This window comes from Mus musculus, chromosome 3 (assembly GCF_000001635.26).
Source record: "Mus musculus strain C57BL/6J chromosome 3, GRCm38.p6 C57BL/6J".
Lineage (NCBI taxonomy): Eukaryota > Metazoa > Chordata > Mammalia > Rodentia > Muridae > Mus > Mus musculus.
This window is the reverse complement of record NC_000069.6, coordinates 96,281,928-96,301,641: the sequence shown is the minus strand read 5'-3', so window position 1 is coordinate 96,301,641 and position 19,714 is coordinate 96,281,928. Positions and strand designations below refer to the sequence as shown.

The 19,714-nt window shown below is 45.4% G+C and overlaps 1 protein-coding gene across 1 annotated transcript; it reads left to right on the top strand.

Annotated features, from left to right (window-relative positions):
* Positions 1 to 7,672: 7,672 nt before the first annotated feature.
* On the top strand, positions 7,673 to 18,733 carry Fcgr1 (Fc receptor, IgG, high affinity I). Its single transcript, NM_010186.5, has 6 exons — positions 7,673 to 7,737; positions 8,103 to 8,123; positions 9,132 to 9,389; positions 14,410 to 14,658; positions 15,549 to 15,833; positions 17,023 to 18,733. The coding sequence occupies exons 1-6, from the start codon at positions 7,680 to 7,682 to the stop codon at positions 17,364 to 17,366; spliced, it is 1,215 nt and encodes a 404-aa protein (NP_034316.1). The 5' UTR covers positions 7,673 to 7,679; the 3' UTR covers positions 17,367 to 18,733.
* The last annotated feature ends 981 nt before the right edge of the window (positions 18,734 to 19,714 follow it).

The following is a 19,714-nucleotide window of genomic DNA, read 5'->3' as shown; positions in this document are numbered from 1 at the left end:
TACAGGCAATCCAATGGTGATATTTTCTCAATTGAGGTTTCTCTTCTCAGATAACTCTGGCTTGTGTCAAACTGAGAAAACACTCACCAGAGAGTGGTGTTTCACTTCAACATAAGCTGCGTCTTACATTATACCAATATCGTAGCATTTTCCTGGAAGCAAGAGAGAAGAAAAACCTGGAGTCCTAGCTGTATCTCAGTCACTAGTTTCACCTCGTTGTCTTAAGCTATAGCTATGAAGAAAATCCCCATTGGAGTACAAGACGGCCGTACTCAGTTCCTAAAAAGTCAGAAGACATACAACGTCGACTGTCCTTAAAGTGCTGAGCCAGCAAGAAGATAGAAATGTCTTATTTCTTGATCCTCTTCTGGTCCCTACTGCAGAGAGTGCCCAGCTCTGACTGAATTTGGCCCCCTTCTACTCTGCGTAACAAAGCTGCTGGTTGCCTGCGACCACCTTGCTGAAGCTCTGTATAGAAAGAAGCAGGCTCAGAGTTAATCAGCAGGGACGTCTCTAACATCTCACAGCCTCATTCGCTTTGGACCATGAGGAAGCTGCTTAACTTATTTGAGTTTTATTTATGTCACATACGACATTGGCGCAGTGAGAGGATTGTAGTAGACCAGAAATGTTAGCGCTCCGCTTCCTCAGGATGGATTTGCTTTCGTTTCGTTTCTGTATCCCTGACTCTCCGTTGAGATTCATTTTCACTTCCTGCTAAGTACCAGTCCAGAGGCTAGACTAGGGGAAGAGAAACTGAGCAGTGGCGGTAAGGAACAAGTCAGACCATGAGTAAGGGTCAACCTTATCCACACTCTTACAAAATAAAGCCACCGCGGAGACCGCAGGGTAGTGCTCCGCTGTGTGCATTCCTACTGACGCTCCGAGTACAAACTTCTCCCCAAATAACTATTTCACAGCAAAGTCTTGCCGAATGCTTTAGCCATCCTAGTTCTGTGAGCTGAGAGTGCTTTGAAGTTCAGAGACATTGGCCACAGGACGAAGGGTGCTTGTTGCCGGGATTGTTTGCTGGAGGGACTGTGATTGGGTTGTCAGCGGGCTCACTAATGGAAGCTTTGAAATAGTTCTGCACTGTAAATTTCGCTTCAAACAGCTGATTTCATTTACAGTGAAGTTCCCTCACGATTCCTCCAAGTCTCTTCCCATAGGTCGCTCTACAGAGAACATCATCAGCTTTATCCATTCGTAAAATCCTAAGAATATTATGAAGGACAGAACTCCATTGCCGGCAGAAAATGTCTTAGAGATTTTGGGCTATGGTGTCTTAAAGCAGGTTATTTTTCTTGTATATACCATCCAATGTTGAACAGTTTATAATCATTTTGAATATACACATATATGCTACACACACACACACACACCATAGCCGGCATTTTCACAGATGGGTTCTCTATAGTTGAGATCGTTTGAAGGAAAGATGATTCACAGAATAGTTCTCTATAGTTGAGATCGTTTGAAGGAAAGATGATTAAAAAAAAAGCCTCTAGTAAAACCAAACAACAAAAGCCCATACAATGACAACAAAAAACTATCCAGGCGTGGTGGCCACGCCTTTAATCCCAGCACTCGCGAGGCAAAGGCCAGCCTGATCTACAGAGTGAGTTCCAGGACAGCCAGGGCTACACAGAGAAACCCTGTCTCAAAAAACAAAACAAAACAAAACACCCAAATCCCACCCCCCCCCCCAAAAAAAAACAAAAAACCAATCCAGGGGGCTAAAGAGATTGCTCAGTGGAGGACCTGAGCTCAGCTTCCCACACACACTTCAGGTGGCCCACAGCAGCTGTAACTCCAGCTCTGGGGGCTCTGATGCCTTCTTTTGGCTTCTGTGGGTGCTGTACTCACACACACAAACCCACACACTTACACATAATTAAAATAAAGGATCAAACAGACATACTGAGTCAGGTATGATGGCGCTCACCGGTAATCCCTGGACTCAGAAGTTCAAGGCTAGCCTCAGCTACACAAGGAGCTTGAAGCCAGATTGGACTACCTGAAACTGTCTCAAAAGCAACAAAACCTACATTAGACTTCCATGGCCAGGGACTTTGGGTAATAATTCTGTTGCCAGTATCCAGAGCTTAAACATGGTGGTGGTGGGCTCCTCTCTGAGGGTTTCATCCTCAGGATTATCACCATTACTAATTCTTTTTTCTTCTTCTAATTCTTATATAAACCATCCCTGGTGCACTTTTGGCAAAATCACCATAGAATAGTGTGTAACATTCTGCATGTTTCAGGAAAGGGAAGGAAGAGGGAAATGGAAATAGAAACACAGCAGAAAGGGTAAGGTAGTCTTAAGTATTTATATATAAAATGGTAAGAGAGCCTATCTATAGGTTATAGAATGGGTATAACTCAAACAGAAATTAAAAGGAAACTCATCATATTAGAAATGAAAGAAGGTTAGAATTAACCCTGTAAGTAAAGGACTGAAGTAGAAATGAACCAGGTGGATCGGATTGCATACCTGTCATGCAAGCGTTTGAGGGGCTGGGGTGGGAAGACTGTAAATTTGAGGCTAACCTGGGTTTCATAGCAAGACCCTGTTGCAAACCAAACAAAACAAAAGGATGGGACAGAATCCCAAACAGAAGCAGGGACAGCACAAGAAAGATAAAAGCAAAGTTAATTAAAACAGGTCATAAAACTGGAAAGTGGAGGTGGGGAGGAGTCTTGACTAGGAGCTAGAAAGGGGCAGGGATTGCAGAGACAGAACGCTAGTAGCTGCAAGAGAAGCTGGTAAGGGAGCAAAGGGTCCAGCAGGAGGAGGCGGGAGGGAACCACAAGTAGTGAGGAAAAAGAAAATGTGTGTGAAGATTTAATGAAGCCTGTTTCTTTGTATGCTAATTAAATCCCCAAGTGCTCAGAAATAGCTTTGTGGGAATACCGAGTCCAAATGTGAGAAAATTATCAAAACCCCATAAAGAAAAGAAGAATTGACCAGATACAGATATAGACACAGCTCCACATACTTACTAACACAACCTACCACAAAGTCCACACTTCACAGCTCCTCGTACTTAACAACGCAACTTACTGCAAAGTCAGCATTTCACATTTTAAAACATTCTGAAGCTAAGCCAAGTGATATTTAATGGGCCTCCTAATTTCATAGAAATTCAATATGTAATAAAGATGGGCTCACAAATAGGAAAGTAAAACAGAAAAGCCAAGGTATAAAAAAATAGAACCTATTGAATCTAACGTTGATTCTTTGAAAAGGTATCATGAACAACATAGGTTGAAGTGTTTTCACTTACCTGATTTTATTTTATTTATTATTGTGCACACACACACATGTGTGTGTGTGGGTGTGTGATGATGTGTCTAGGGTAGAGGTTAGAGTTGACTTTGTGCACTTGGCTCCTCCTTACAGCTCTTCTTATCCTCAGATGGATCTTGGTGAAAAAATATAATTATGTGAGATTGACTTTCTTTTTCTTTTCTTTTCTTTTTTTCTTTTTCCTTTCCTTTTTTCCCCCCAAGACAGGGTTTCTCTCTGTGCAGCCCTGGCTGTTCTTGAACTCACTCTGTAAACCAGGCTGGCCTCGAATGCAGAAATCTGCCTGCCTCTGCCTCCCGAGTGCTGGGACTAAAGGCGTGCACCACCACTGCCCGGTTTGAGATTGACTTTTCTTTTTTTTTTTTTTTCCCTCCCCCGCCCCCGAGATTGACTTTTGAACCCCAGATTTAATAGCAGATGCTGTAGAGATGGTTGTGTTCCCTTTTCTGGGAAATACATCCTTAGTTTTTTTCCCCTCTGTTGACAGGTCTCCTGTAGCCCAGGTTGTCCTCAAATTTACTGTGTAGCCAAGGATGACCTTAACTCCGGATCCCCCTGCCTCTACCTCCCAAGGCAGTGCTAGGATTATAGCCGTATGCCACCAGAGCTGCCTATGTTCAATGCAGCGGTTCTCAACCTTCCTAATGCTGTGACCCTTTAATCCACTCCAACCATAAAATTACTTTCATTACTACTTCATAACTGTAATTTTGCTACTGTTATGAATTGTAATGTGAATATCTGTGTTTTCCAATGGTCTTAGGCGACCCCTGTGAAAGGGTCCTTTGATCCCACAAAGGGTAGAGACTCACAGGTTGAGAACCTCTGTTTTAGTGAACTTGGGAGTTAAAAATAATGCAGAGGCAGGGAGATCTCTGAGTTTTAGGCCAGCCTGGTCTACAGAAGGAGCTCTAGGATGGCCAGGGCTACACAGAGAAACCTTGTCTTGAACCTCCTGCCTCCAACCCCTCACAGGAAGGAAGGAAGAAAGAAAGGAAGAAAGAAAGAAGAAGGAAAGAAAGAAGAAACTAGTCTCTGTGAGCACCCCCCCCCCCAGACACCCTCAGTGCATGCTATACCAGTTTCCTAGCTCTCAGACCAATGGAGTAGACAGTCAAGAGAAACCGTCACAATCCGGTTTGTTGATACTGATTTTGTTTCTGAGCAGCCAAAGTCCTAGCCAATATATTAGAGCACTGCCCTGTTTTCTACCAAGAGTTTCAAAGTTTCAGGGCTTACATTATATATATGGTTGATTATTGTACAGAACGAGAGACCGGAGGCCCAGTTTAAATTCTACATGTGACTATCCAGTATCCAGTTTGGTCCACACAAATGAGTTGATTGAAGTTGTGCAGATTTATTTCCTGGATCTATATTCTTTTCCATTGGTTTATATGTCTGCTTTTGTGCAATGCTGGTTTTGTTATCATGATTTTGAAGCCAAGTACTGTAATGCCTCCGGGATTGGTCAGGGTTGCCTCGTCAGGATCTTTTCTTTCTCCATAAAAATTTTAGGACTTATTTTTTCTCATTCTATGAAAATTGTCATTGCTTTGAATCTGTAGATCACTTTGGATAGCTCTTCCAAATTAACAGATAGTAAATAGCATGGCCCATCAGCATGAGATAACATTCTGCTTGCCGGCGTCTTTAATGTCTTCTTCTTCTTCTTAAAAAATACTTATCTGTAGCCGGGTGTGGTGGCACATGCCTTTAATCCCAGCACTCGGGAGGCAGAGGCAGGCGGATTTCTGAGTTCGAGGCCAGCCTGGTCTACAAAATGAGTTCCAGGACAGCCAGGGCTACACAGAGAAACCCTGTCTCGGAAAAACCAAAAAAAAAAAAAAAAACCAAAAAAAACCAAACAAAAAAAAAACCCCACCTTATTTGTTCTTATTTTACATGTATTGGTGTTTTGTTTGCATGTACCTCTGTGTACTGTGTATGGGTCTGATGCCCACAGAGGCTGCAAGAGGGTGTTGGAGCGCCATGAAACTGGAGTTACAGGTAGTTATTAACTACCATGTGAGTGCTGGACGTCAAATACACAGCCTTAGGAAGAGCAGTCCGTGTACTTCCCTGCGGAGCCACCTCGTCAGCCCCTGCATTGTTTCACTGTAGAAACCTTCAACATTTTTAAGAGTCAGTGCTCTTAACAGCGGAGCCATCTCTCCAGTCCCTCATTTCTTTTTCTTGCCTGACTGCTCTGGCTTGAATTTCTAGTTCCATATTCATTGTTTCTGATCTTACAGGGAAAACTTTCTATTTCTCCTCGTGTTATTCAGAGCCCCCTCAAGGAGTAGAAATGATTAAATGTCCATTAAAAGAGGGCTTATTGGACTGACTTCCACGATGCAGTCTGCGTAGTCCAGCAATGGCTGTCTTACACTGGAAAGGCCAAGAGCTCACTAGCTGTTTCTCAGCCCGTGGAGCAGGCACCGAAGGCCTGTGGGTTCCTCCAGGGCAGATGTTCTTTCCTGCTTGATGGAAGTCTAAGCTGGGTTCTAATATAAGCAAATGAGTGAAGCCGGAGCAGCAGTGGAGTAACTAAACTTACTGAGGAGAGTGTAGGCAAGTGGACAAAAAGAAAAATATTTCCCTTCTCGTCTCTATTTAGGCTCTTCCCACTGTCAATAATCGGATCACGGACATTCCTCAGAGCTTGCCTTTACTCTGATTTTCAGATCCATCAGGTTGACAATCAAGGCTAACCACTACCTCCAACCACACACCCACCCAAACTCAGGATAATGTTGGCTGCAAGTCTGTCACATACAGACTTTATTATGTCGAGGTGTTATTTATTCAGGGATTTTTATCATCAAGGAAGAATTCCAAACATCCAACAGTCACAGAAACCATCTGCAGCTGGCAAAATCACACCCCTGCTAGAGCATGAGGCAAATCATAGTCAGCTGCTGTGGACGACCTGAAGCAGCCCCATGTCCAACACCTGGGAATTAAAATGAAAACATATTCTTATAGTATTTCTGTGTTTTTTTTTAAAGAAACCAAAATTCCAAAATTGCCACTACAGGCATTGGTGAAGTTTTATTTCTAAAGTTGCTCTCATTTTGAAAATGCCCAGAACAGAAAAGATTTGATAGATACCGTGATAAGAGTAGAGAATTCAGTGGTTTCTGACAGGGGACTTTTTATTAACATGAATGGTAGTCAAAGGAAAATATCATATCTGCTTCATGTGAATCTTCTGATAGAGTTCTTTTAACATTACATTCAAATTACATTTCAGATTTCAAATAGGTTAAAAACTTGTAAGACTGAGGGTATATAATTCAGCAGCAGATCACTGACCTTGTTTCAATTCTCAGCACTGTTAAATCAATCAAAATAAAACAAAACAAAGTTTACAAAGGGATTATCTGCCTAGGGCAGGGCCAACAGCCATCATTGAACTCACTTCACTTTCTGTTTAACTGTCTTTCTCTGCTGACAGAATCCCTGGAATTGTTAGCCTAAGTGCTATAAATCCATAATAATTTTCTGGACGATGGCTTATATGTTTTGACCCCACTTTTTCCTAAAATGGGAGGCTGATTCTTTCTGTGTGTCCAGAGGAGCAGAGGCTGGCTTCTGTTAGGGAGGACTCTTCATGACTCTCATACAGGCTGACATCAGAAATCTCTGGATTCAGATGAGAAAACTCTCCAATCCTTGAATCGATTTCTAAAATGCACTTTTGCCATAACCATTCCCTAAGAAACAGAAATAGTAGGAGAAAATAACCAGAATAAAAACACCACTAAAGCGTAGATTTGATTTTCCATTGGACTCTGAGCATTCACAACTCAAAACAAAGGAAGCAAACTAATACAGCATTTAAGAGAGAGAGAGAGAGAGAGAGAGAGAGAGAGGGAGGGAGAGAGAGGGAGAGAGAGAGGCTGAGGCTTTAAGAATGAGAAACCATGCTTTGGGAAGCAGGCATGTAAAGCTGGGAACCGTGCTGGATACTTGCATCGTATCCTTTGGGAGGCAGAGACAGCTGGATCTCTGTGAGGTCAAGGCTAGCCTGGTCTGCATTCAGGCTATCAGAGCTACAGTAAACCCTGAAAGAGTGAGGTGGGAGGGATATGTAGCTAGTCATGGTAGCACAAGACTATAATCCTAGCACTTGGGAGGTAGAGGCAGGGGGATCCGGAGTTAAGATCATCCTTGGCTACACAGTAAATCTGAGGATAACCTGGGCTACAGGAGACCTGTCAACAGAGGGGAAAAAACTAAGGATGTATTTCCCAGAAAAGGGAACAGTACCATAATGCAAGCAGGCAGAAATGGCAACTTCCTTCCTCTTTTCTAATCTTGGTCCCCAGCCCTGAGTAGAACCTTCCAGTGTCTTGCACATTACATGATTCTTACCAGCTTTGGAGATGACATGTGGCTTCTAACAACTCTGCTACTTTGGGGTAAGTAGGGCTCAAGGAGGCTTGCTAGGGGGATGTGGCTTCTGACCACGGCCAGTCAATACTTTTTGTCACGTTAGCCTAGAACTCTAGTTTAAAGGCTGTTCATCAACGATCCAATAGTTTATTGTTGCTTAATTTCCAAAGGATGGAAAGGGAGCCTCTGGTGGCATTAAGCCTGCGAGCCTCCATCAGAATAAAGAGAGCATCATGAATAACCATCCGTTCTGCTGCTGCTTGACTTTGGGAAAGAGGGACTGAGAGGACTCAGCTGGTCCTGGGAGGCGATGGGACCTCTCTTCCCAGCCTGCTCTTTGTCACCACCATCTTCTTTCACCACTAATCTCTGTCTCTCTGGTCTCTTGCAGTTCCAGTCGGTGGGGAAGTGGGTGAGTGACCTCTTTCTTAACCCCTCACCCTCCCCTCTACTTTCCTGCTTTCAAATGGTTGGTTCCCTTAGCCTGGAGGGAAGAGCACAGAGGAAGACAAGCCAGAGGAGGATTTCTCAGTTAGACTCTCTGTATTTAGAGTGGATTTTCGGCAAAAGTGGTTTTTCAGGTTCCTGTCCAAAGTTTTCTGAGCAAACCCCGGCTGCTCAACTCAATGCCTAGCACAGTGGTTCTCAACCTTCCCAACGCCAGGACCTCACTGACGCAGTTCCTCATGCTGTGGTGACCCCCAACCATAATGCTATTTGCTGCCTCATAACTGTAATTTTGCTACTGTTATGAATTATAATGTAAATGTCTGTATATTCTGATGGTCTTAGGTGACCCCTGTGAGAGGTCATTTGACATCCCCCCCCCCCCAGGGGTTTGCAACTCACAGGTTGAGAAACGCTGGCCTAGTGAGATTAGAAAAGCACAGAATTTTAGAAAACCAGAGGTAGCCCTATTGGGCTGGATTCTCAGTGCCCCCAAATCTGTCCCTTTCATAAGAAAGCAGACAAGTTTTTCTCCTCAGGAGCTAGGAAGGCTTCAAGGGCCTGAGTCTCAGTTTCCAATGGAGAAGTGGATGGAAGTGTTTTACCCTGCCCCCAGCCCAGAGGCAGTCTAGCGCTGAGTGGAGGGAAACTGGCTTGAGGCGGTTTGCTGTCGTTTGAGACCCACTTCATTAACTCTGGTGCTTCTGTCACTGGCAACCAAACCCTACCATCTGGATCCAAATCAAACAACCTAGAAAAGCTCCCAGGACAGTCTGGGTACCGAAAGGCGGGGCGGCTAGCTTCCTGGGTTCTCACTTGCTAATCTTTTAAAACTAATGTGAAAATACATTGCCCTTTTGTGCTCCCAATAAAACTTCACCAGTGGCTTAGGTTCTGCCTTTAACTCACTCAGGTTTTTCATCGTCGTCGTCGTTTGTTTGTTTGTTTGTTTGTTTTTCTCTCTTTTCTACAGTTAATGCCACCAAGGCTGTGATCACCTTGCAGCCTCCATGGGTCAGTATTTTCCAGAAGGAAAATGTCACTTTATGGTGTGAGGGGCCTCACCTGCCTGGAGACAGTTCCACACAATGGTTTATCAACGGAACAGCCGTTCAGATCTCCACGCCTAGTTATAGCATCCCAGAGGCCAGTTTTCAGGACAGTGGCGAATACAGGTGTCAGATAGGTTCCTCAATGCCAAGTGACCCTGTGCAGTTGCAAATCCACAATGGTAAGCATAGCATGGATGTGTGTGTGTGTGGGGGTGTGGGGGGAGGCGGCTCGAAGTCTTCCTCTGTGTGTGTGTTAGAGTCCCTTCCCCCCCTCCCAGAGTGTATGTGAGATGTAATCTGAATGAACATATCTGCACTAAGAACCTACCAAGTCAAATCAGGTCAGACAGCTAGAACACCACAGCAAGGCCCTATTTGCCTGCAGCATCCCCCGCTGGACCAGTTTGGGTGACAGTGTCACCCAAAAATCCCGGGCTCTGATATTTTTATCTTTGCTCAAAGTTTATGCCCCCGCTTCCCCAGCTTCACCCACAGCAGTTCTTTCCTGCAGTTTTAGTTGTGTTGTTCTGATTATGTACACTGGCATCACATTGTGGTTTTAATTTATATTTCTTTGCTGATTGTGTATTGACCACTTTTAGTGTGTTTATTGCATGTCTTTATAAAACCTTTACAAAGTACCCGATGAGTCTTTTGGGAACTGTTTCTTTCTTTCTTTTAAAAATATTTTGTGCCGGGCAGTGGTGGCGCACCCCTTTAATCCCAGCACTTGGGAGGCAGAGGCAGGCGGATTTCTGAGTTCGAGGCTAGCCTGGTCTACAAAGTGAGTTCCAGGACAGCCAGGGCTACACAGAGAAACCCTGTCTAAACCCCCCCCCCCAAATTTGTGCTGGGTAGTGATGATGTATGCTTTTAATCCCAACACTCAGGAGGCAGAGGCAGGCAGATCTCTGAGTTCAGGGCCAGCCTGATCTACATAGTGAGTTCCAGGACAGCCAGGGCTACACAGAGAAATCCTGTCTTAGAAAACAAAACAAAACAAAACAAAACAACAACAACAACAGATTTTGTTTTTTACTTTAGTGTGTGTGTGTGTGTGTGTGTGTGTGTATCTGTATGCTACCCATGCAGGTACATAATACCCTTGTGGCCAGAAGGGGGTGTTGGACCTCCTAGGACTGGAGTCTCTGGTAGTTGTGAGCTGCCAGTCCTGGGTTCTGGGGACTGAATGCAGGTCCACTAGAACAGTGGTTCTCTACCTTCTTAACACTATGACCCTTTAATGCAGTGCCTCACACTGTGGTGAGCTTCAACCACAAAATTATTTTCTTTTCTTTTTTTTTTAAAAATATTTATTTATTTATTATATGTAAGTACACTGCAGCTGTCTTCAGACACACCAGTCAGATCTCCTTAAGGATGGTTGTGAGCCACCATGTGGTTGCTGGGACTTGAACTCAGGACCTTCAGAAGAGCAGTCGGGTGCTCTTACCCGCTGAGCCATCTCACCAGCCCCCACAAAATTATTTTCATTGCTACTTCATAACTATAATTTTGCTACTGGTATGAATCATAACATCAAGATTTGATATGCAGGACATCTGATATTCAACCCTTGTGAAAATCTTTTGACCTTCAAAGGGGTCTCGACCCACAGGTTGAGAGCCCCTGCTCTAGCAGGTGTACATGCACTCTTAACTGCTGAGCCATCTCTCCAGCCCCTCCCCTCCCCATACACCTCATCAGTGCACAGGAATTCTTTATGTATTCTGGGCATTCTCAAGTGTTGGGGATTTCTCTGTGGCTTGCCTTTTCCATGTTGTAGTGTCAGGTCTTCTACCCCTCCCCCAGCCAAGGAACAAAAGTTCCCAACTGTCACCTAATACACCAGATTTTCTAGCTCTCCCTGTCCCATTTATAAAATGTTCTGCCATGGTTATGTAACAGTGGAAGATTCCATTGTGGTTACATTGATGCTCAGTCAGTTTCAGTCAGTCTGGGCATGCTAAGACACTAGAGTTAGACAATCCATGGTAGGCAGACAGAGAGAAGCCATTTATGTTATAAAGGTGGCAAACTTTCAAGATGGTTGGCTTATTCCTCATCCTCCTGGTCTGAGACAAAAGCCTTGAAGGTGAAAAAAAAATGTCTGGAGGACTTTATTCATTTTTTTCTCATCTGTGGGCCCTCTGCTGATGGACCAGCCTAGGAGTTCAACAGGATCTGTATAAGCTTACATAACAGTTGTGGGGCAATCAGCTGCCAGTCCTAAATTCGAGGAGAAAGACTCATCAAAGACTTAAAACCAAACAAAACCAACCAACCAAACAAACAACCCTCCAAAAACCAAATCCCAAAACAGCTTTTGAGTAGAGACTGAATTTTTTAGCTCCCAAGTCCTAATCTGTTTTGCAGAGAGAGTCTCTGGGTAGACTTATTGTGTGTGCAGAAGATCTCTCTGTGTATAGACAGAGGGTCTTTGTGTGTGCAGAGGCTCTCTCTCTGTGCTTGCTGTGTGTGCAGAGGCTCTCTCTCTGTCCTTGCTATATGTGCAGAGGCTGTGTGTGTGTGTGTGTATGTGTGCTTGCTGTATGTGCAGAGACTCTCTCTCTGTGCTTGCTGTATGTGCAGGGGCTCTCTCTCTGTATGCTTCTGTGTGTACATTTCCTTACCTGTAATAACATCTCCTCCCCAGCTGATGCTGTCTGCTGTGTTCACAAATTTCCGTGCTGCTATCTGTTTGTTGCACTCAAGCTACTGTAGCCGCCTGTGGCCACACTAATTGGGTTCCTGTGTAGGAGGCCGGAGCTGTAAAGGAGAGAATGGCGAGAGAAGTAAAGAGATCAAGACAAATTTTCTGATCATGGCCCAAAGGTTACCACAAATTTGTACTTATATAGAGGGAAAGCCCATCTCTCACAGATCCACTCTTGATGCCTGTGGCCAGCCTGTAAGCAATCTGTCTGATAGTACTGGTTTGGCAAGAAGGCGTCAATCACTGGGTTGCTTGCTGTCTTGGGAATCTCTCAGGAATCTCTCAGCCTCTCAGCAGGTAGCAGTATCTCAGAGAAGAACAGTGCTGGTGACAGAACAATAGAACCATCTAGGTGGGAAGGCTCCACCCCAAGTGGTCTCATTCTCAGTGGCAGCAAGGTCTGAGCCAGGGTACTCAAGGCTGGGGGAGGCTACACTATTTCCTGCCTTTTAAATCTGTAATGGGCAGAACCTCACAGAGACCCCAGGACCGAGAAAATGAAGCCGGTTGGTGGTTCCAGGTTCTAGTCATGTGACTCAGAATGAATGTCACTTTCCTACTCAGAGGCAGTGAGGACAAGGGACGGATGTTTGAATAGGAAATTAGCATGTGGGTTGGTGAGATGGCTCAGTGGTTAAGAGCATGGACTGCTCTTCTGAAGGTCCTGAGTTCAAATCCCAGCAACTACATGGTGGCTCACTCACAACCACCCGTAACGAGATCTGACGCCCTCTTCTGGAGTGTCTGAAGACAGCTACAGTCTACTTACATATAATAAAATAAATAAATCTTTCTAAAAAAGGGAAATTAGCATGCTATGTAGTACATATAGCTAAAAGCTGTATCTCGTGTGTTTTTGTATGCAATACTCTCATTTAAGGTTAAAAATCCCCACATTTCCCCTTAGATGTAGAATCTAGCAAAAAACATATGTAAACAAATGTACATTTGGGTGCAGTATAACATATAGAAGAGAAAACAAGAGAGGGTACATATTAGGATCCTGGAAGGACAGACTGCAGTTAAAGGACATGTTGCATGACAGAGGACAGAAAGCCTATTGCTTTTCTAGTTCTAGGTCTGTCATGATTTTTTTCACTCTTGTTGATGAATAGGTGCATAAAAAATACATCCCATAGTGCATAGTAGCAACCAAAATGTGATTCCCCACAGCTGCCATTCGGAATGGCTGTTCTTGCTGTATAAAAGTTCATTGAGATATTGAGACTTTGAGTCCAGCTAATTTCAGTGTGTATTTTTTTACTTGTGTTTTGGTAATTTCATATGGAGATATATAAAAACCTTCTACTGTGTTTCAGACATGAAGCAAAGACACGAGTGTGTCTAGACAGTGCAGGGTGGAGCTTCTTGGTTGGGGACAGGAATAGATACAAGTAGGAATTGCATTTAGAAGGAATGTAGCAGTGGCTGAGACCACAGAAACAGCCGCACACTGCCCACCGCTTTTCTTAGATGAGTTCTGTGGAGTGAAAAGCCCCCCTTCCCAGAACACCTCATCTTTACTAACAGGGGCTCAGCAGTTACAGCACACCACTTTCTACTTCATCATAACAGATTGCCACAACCATACACATTATTATGTTTCAGTTTCCATCGATTTGCTGTAGAGTGTTTACTGTGTTCCTTTTGGGTCTCTCTTCACATTTACAAAATCATTGGCAGAATTCAATTCCTCAGGATTACAGGTCTAGTGTCCTCGTTTTCTAATTGGCTGTCCACTGGGGGACCACATGACCAGAAGCCCTTGCCATGTAACCCTCACAGGTTATGTGTCACATTGTGGCAGCTTACTGCCTCAAGGTCACCAGGAACGTCTCCATCTAGCCTGCTGAGGAAGAGCCAGATAGAGCAAATGTGCACCTGGCCTTTGTCATAGTTTCTTGGCTATAGAAGCCAATCATAGGCATTCATCACAGTCAAGGGCCTAGGTATGATTCTCTGGGGGTCATCTAAGAATTCTTTCTATCATGCAAAGTAAACTTTGTACCAACCAACTTCTGAGCCCTGAGAAGGGACGATGTAAGAGGGGCCTAATGTGAACAGCTATTGAGAAGGGACGATAGAGGGCGCTAGTGTGCACAGCTGCTGAGAAGGGGCAATAGAGGGCGCTAGTGTGCACAGCTGCTGAGAAGGGGCAATAGAGGGCGCTAGTGTGCACAGCTGCTGAGAAGGGACAATAGAGGGCGCTAGTGTGCACAGCTGCTGAGAAGGGGCAATAGAGGGCGCTAGTGTGCACAGCTGCTGAGAAGGGACAATAGAGGGCGCTAGTGTGCACAGCTGCTGGCAAAAGTCGATTTTCTTTCACGGAAGAGGAGAGCTTTGAGAGCGAGACAGGTGTGGGCCATAGTGGAGATTGGGGTTGGGATGTTTCAAGTAAAAGATATAAAAATCTCCAGGGCCAAGATTTGGCGGCCTCATACTTCCTCATACTGTTGCAAACACTGTGGGCCCTCACTTTTCAGATTGGCTGCTACTCCAGGCCTCCCGCAGAGTCCTCACAGAAGGAGAACCCCTGGCCTTGAGGTGTCACGGATGGAAGAATAAACTGGTGTACAATGTGGTTTTCTATAGAAATGGAAAATCCTTTCAGTTTTCTTCAGATTCGGAGGTCGCCATTCTGAAAACCAACCTGAGTCACAGCGGCATCTACCACTGCTCAGGCACGGGAAGACACCGCTACACATCTGCAGGAGTGTCCATCACGGTGAAAGGTATCCAGTCTAGATAGCAAGAGTTACAGTTGTAAGGACCGGAAGAGCCACTACAAAAGCATCCACGGTCCTCACTTAAACTTACAAAGGAGGAAGCTGAGTCCTACGACGAGGCAAGCAGCCTCCCCAAAGACCACTCAATGACCATTGGCTGGGTTTAGTGTCGCAACCCATTGCTCTTTGCAGATCTACAATGGCCCAACAGTGTCACAGTCAGGGGATAGTGACTGTCCCTTCATCAACTTATTTTAGCCCTAAAGCCAGGGACTCAAATTAGTCAAGAGTTTGTTGTTTTTTGTTGTTGTTGTTTGTTTTTTTCTTTAATCCAGTTAAATCTCATGAAATTTCCATAGAAATAAAAACCAGAAAGGCATTAGGAACCAGTTATATTTTGTGTTTATATGTCAGGGACATGTGTCGTCTCTGGGCCCACTTCTCTTTAAGCATCTGTAAAGCAGTTTTCTCTGCTCAAGTTATTCAAGGTCTTTGTTCTCTCCACAGCTTACCTTTCTCATCCTCTTGTTCACTGGCGAGGTGTTCCCGTCCTAAAAATAGTTTATTTCTGTGGGGAGGAAACTCTTGTCCCAGATTCTCTTTTGAGTAGCACAAGTAATGAATGACCTACCTAGCTGGCAAGTGCATCTTAGTGCTGACTTGGGGTGGCTACTAACCTGAGGCTCTATGGCTTCGTAATAAATAGAGCCATGCAGCGAAGCTCGCTTTTGCAATGAGAAGCCCCTCTGCTGGAGGCCACAGTCACGGCTTTTAGAAATCATGCCTCTCTGCTGGCAATGGGGGAGACCCATTCTCTTGAGGAGAAAGGGGAGGGAGTCTCATGAAAAGAACAGTGACAGAGTGAATACCCTGTCCCTTGTCAACTTTCTCTTTAGAGCTGTTTACCACGCCAGTGCTGAGAGCATCCGTGTCATCTCCCTTCCCGGAGGGGAGTCTGGTCACCCTGAACTGTGAGACGAATTTGCTCCTGCAGAGACCCGGCTTACAGCTTCACTTCTCCTTCTACGTGGGCAGCAAGATCCTGGAGTACAGGAACACATCCTCAGAGTACCATATAGCAAGGGCGGAAAGAGAAGATGCTGGATTCTACTGGTGTGAGGTAGCCACGGAGGACAGCAGTGTCCTTAAGCGCAGCCCTGAGTTGGAGCTCCAAGTGCTTGGTGAGTACAAGGGAAGTGTTCTCCCAACCCCCAGGCTCACTCAGGGGTTTGTAGTCCAGCCTGGAAGAGGAACACTCTACGCCTCCTTCAGAACTGCAGTCACCCTCCAGCCTTCCCTGAATTTCTTCTCTCTTCTCCTTCCTCCCTGTCTCTCACGTTTTCCTTTCTTTATTCCTTTCCTTTATCTTATTTTCCCTCCTGATGGTTTCCTTCATTTTGTCCTGCATCCCTCTCTTTAATCTCCTTTGCTACCCCCACTCACTACAGAAGACACTAGGATTGTCTTAGGATCTCTATTGCTGTGATGAAACACCATGACCACAAGCAAGTTGGGGAGGAAAGGTTTTATTTGGCTTACACTTTTACAGCACAGTTCATCATAGAAGGAAGTCAGGACAGGAACTCAAATAGGACAGGAACTTGCAGGCAGGAGCTGACAGAGGTCATGGAGGAGTGCTGCTTACTGGCTTGCTCATCGTGACTTGTTCAGCCTGCTTTCTTACAGAACCCAGGACCGCCAGCCCACCTTACCCACAATGAGCTGGGCCTTTCCCTATCAGTCACTAATTAAGAAACTAGCTGGGAGCTGGACAGATGGCTCAGTGGTTAAGAGCGTTGACTGCTCTTCCAGAGGTTCTAATTTCAATTCCCAGGAAACACATGGTGGTTCACAACCATCTGTAATGGGACCTGATGCCCTCTTCTGGTGTGTCTGAAGACAGCTACAGTGTACTCGTCATATATATAAAATAAGTACAATAATAAAATAAACAAATCTTTAAAAGAAAAGAAACTAGCTGGGTTTTATGGAAGCATTTTCTCAATTGAGGGTCTCTCTTTTAAGATGACTCTGGCTCGTGTCAAGTTGACATGAAACAAGTCAGGACAAGGATGCACCTTTTGATTTGATGAACTTACATATGGCTTTACATTGTCCTTATACAACATAGTCTGCTGCCTATATCTGACTGGAGTGAAGGGTTCATAAGCCCAGAACCAAGACTCTGGCAGGGAAAAGTCCTCAAACCTGCTTCAAGCATTAAAGACACAGAACTAACCATGGTCTCTAAGTTCAGGAGTGACATTCCCAAGGCGCTTGCTCCACCTAGAGGGCTTATTGGCTCCTTTTCTTCCAAATGTAACTTGGCTGGGTCTCTCCGATGTCTAAAGGATTTTTTCTCTGTTTCAGGTCCCCAGTCATCAGCTCCTGTCTGGTTTCACATCCTGTTTTATCTGTCAGTGGGAATAATGTTTTCGTTGAACACGGTTCTCTATGTGAAAATACACAGGCTGCAGAGAGAGAAGAAATACAACTTAGAAGTCCCTTTGGTTTCTGAGCAGGGAAAGAAAGCAAATTCCTTTCAGCAAGTTAGAAGCGATGGCGTGTATGAAGAAGTAACAGCCACTGCGAGCCAGACCACACCAAAAGAAGCGCCCGATGGACCTCGAAGCTCAGTGGGTGACTGTGGACCCGAGCAGCCTGAACCCCTTCCTCCCAGTGACAGTACTGGGGCACAAACTTCCCAAAGTTGACCCTGAAACTGTGGGACCATGGCATGCAACTCTTAAATAAAGCAAATATACAGACTGGATCCGGCTGAGACAAGCTGGGTAATCAGACATTTGAAAGGAGACCTATACCAAAGGGATCTTGCAACACATGGAGTCAGGTCACAGCGGGGGTTGTCGAATGTTTGACCTTATGGAGCAGGGAAACAGGAAGTGAATCCCACAGGACTCCCCCCCCCCGCCCATCCCCCTCCAGGCCGCCCCGGACAGGACCCAGCTCTGGAAGACTCCAGTCTGAGACTTGCGGAACCAGAGCAGGGGTGAGATTCCTGCCCAGAAGGGACAGCTGTGCCATCCCCTCACAGGGTGGATGGGTTCAGGGAAAGGCCTCCCCAGGGACGGCCTGCGTGTCAGGGGAGCAGACGCTGATACAGACAGCTCCATAGCCTGGGCTAAAGCTGGCTAAGACCCGGTGGTCATCCTGAGAGCATCGGAATTTGTGCTCTCCTTCCTACCGTCTCTCTTCATGCACCCTCCCCAGATTTGCTGCCCACGACCCTCAAAGGACATAGTGGCGGCAGCTAAAGAGTGAAGTGTCAGCAGTAATCCATCCATCTAACCTCCCTCAGGTCCAGATACCCCCACCCCCAAACTCCCACACTCTAGGGGCCTTTTCAGGCAGCCTGCATGTGGTGTCTTAGCAGAGCTATGGTACAAAGGCTTTTAGCTCTATCATTATCTGACAAGCAGACAGCACCCTCAGGTGCTCTCATTGGGTGGTGAGAGCTTTCTCCAGCCTGTACCACCTGTAAGCTGGAGTGTGGGGCGGGAACACTGGCCCAAAGCGTCCCTATTGGAAGGCACGGCTTACATGGGTGTCACAAATGCCCTTAGACCACGCAGGAAGACCGAATTCTAGAAACAAGGAGTAGATCATGTCTCCACTTACTGTCACTCCTAAGGATCCCCTGAAGGTCTTGGAGCTTCACATCCCTGGAACTCTAGGGTCTGCCGTGCTAGAGGTCCCAGTCTGCAGAGTGGGTGTGGCATAGCCTGAGCCTCCCTGGATGTGAACATTAGCAAGGTATATTGGGACCTTTATAACCAGGGACCAATAGGCATGAGAGGGACCGGGATAATGGACCACAGTCACAGGAGGAGATACACTCTGTTGTACAATGCATGCAGAAACTGTCAAAAACAGTGTGGGAGCTGGAGAGATGATCAGGGGTTAAGAACACTTCCTGCTCTTCCAGAGGACCTGAGTTCACTTTTTGTAACTGCTTGTAAGTCCAGATGTCGTCTTCTGATCTCTTTCAAGCACCCACATGTGCAGGGCATGCAGACACAGACATATGAACAAGAACAATTAAAAAATAAATTATAACTGCAGTAGCTGAGAGTTTACATCTTATTGACAAATGGAGGCAGGGAGGGGGTAGGGGGAGAGACAAACATGGGCCTGGCCTGGGCTTTTGAAACCTCAAAGCCTGGTCCCCAGCGACACACCTCCTCCAACAAGACCACATCTCCTAATCCTTCCTAAACAATCCATCAACTGGAAACCAAACATTCAAACATATGAGCCTATGCGGGCTGTTTCCATTTGCACTGCTCTTCCAGAGGACCTGAATTCCCAGCACCCACGCTGGCAGCTCTTAACAATAACCACCTGTAGCTCCGATGAGCACACATTCGACACACGGACACATAGATAAGCATAAATCTTTTTTTTTTTTTTAAATAGCCTTACAAAACCACAGCTCTTGTCTCAAAAGGGATGAGAGGTAGTTTATCGTGGAACCAGTCTGGGTGAGCAGGGCCTGGGAATACAATCTTAGGACTCTCCAAATTCCATGATTCGATGCGGTGCCAGTTGGGTGAAGGGGCGGCAGATCACAGTGAAGTGAAGAGCTCTCTGCTATAGGTCTCATGCTGTGTGATGACGGGCATAGCCTTTGGATTTGTGGGAGCTAGGACTCTGTGCCTTTTGTATAAGTCAGGGTTCTCAAAGGTTACAGAATGTATGGATTGTCTCTATATTGAGGGAATTTCTTGTAATGACTTACAGTCTATAGTCCAAGTAACCTAACAATGGGCAGCTGTGAATGGGAAGTCTGAGAATCTAGTAGTTGCTTGGTCCCACCAGGCTAGCTGTTTCAGCTGGTCTTCTGTAGAAGTAGGTTCCAACAGGTGCTGGCAAGTAAGTGCAAGCTGGTGAAGAGTGAGTCTTCCTTCTTCCAATCTCCCTATGTGGGCCTCCAGCAGAAGGTGTGGCCCAGATTAAAGGTGTGTACCACCGCTTTTGGATCTGGGACTTGCTTTGTCCTTGGCTGACCTTGAACTCAGAGATCTGCTTGCTTCAGTCTTCT

Bases quoted from the DNA above. Each gene is read 5' to 3' on its own strand.
- Fcgr1 (NM_010186.5), top strand. From the start codon at position 7,680: ATGATTCTTACCAGCTTTGGAGATGACATGTGGCTTCTAACAACTCTG. The intron at 8,124-9,131 runs GTGAGTGACCTC...TCTTTTCTACAG, and splicing joins TCCAGTCGGTGGGGAAGTGG to TTAATGCCACCAAGGCTGTG. The intron at 14,659-15,548 runs GTATCCAGTCTA...CTTTCTCTTTAG, and splicing joins AGTGTCCATCACGGTGAAAG to AGCTGTTTACCACGCCAGTG.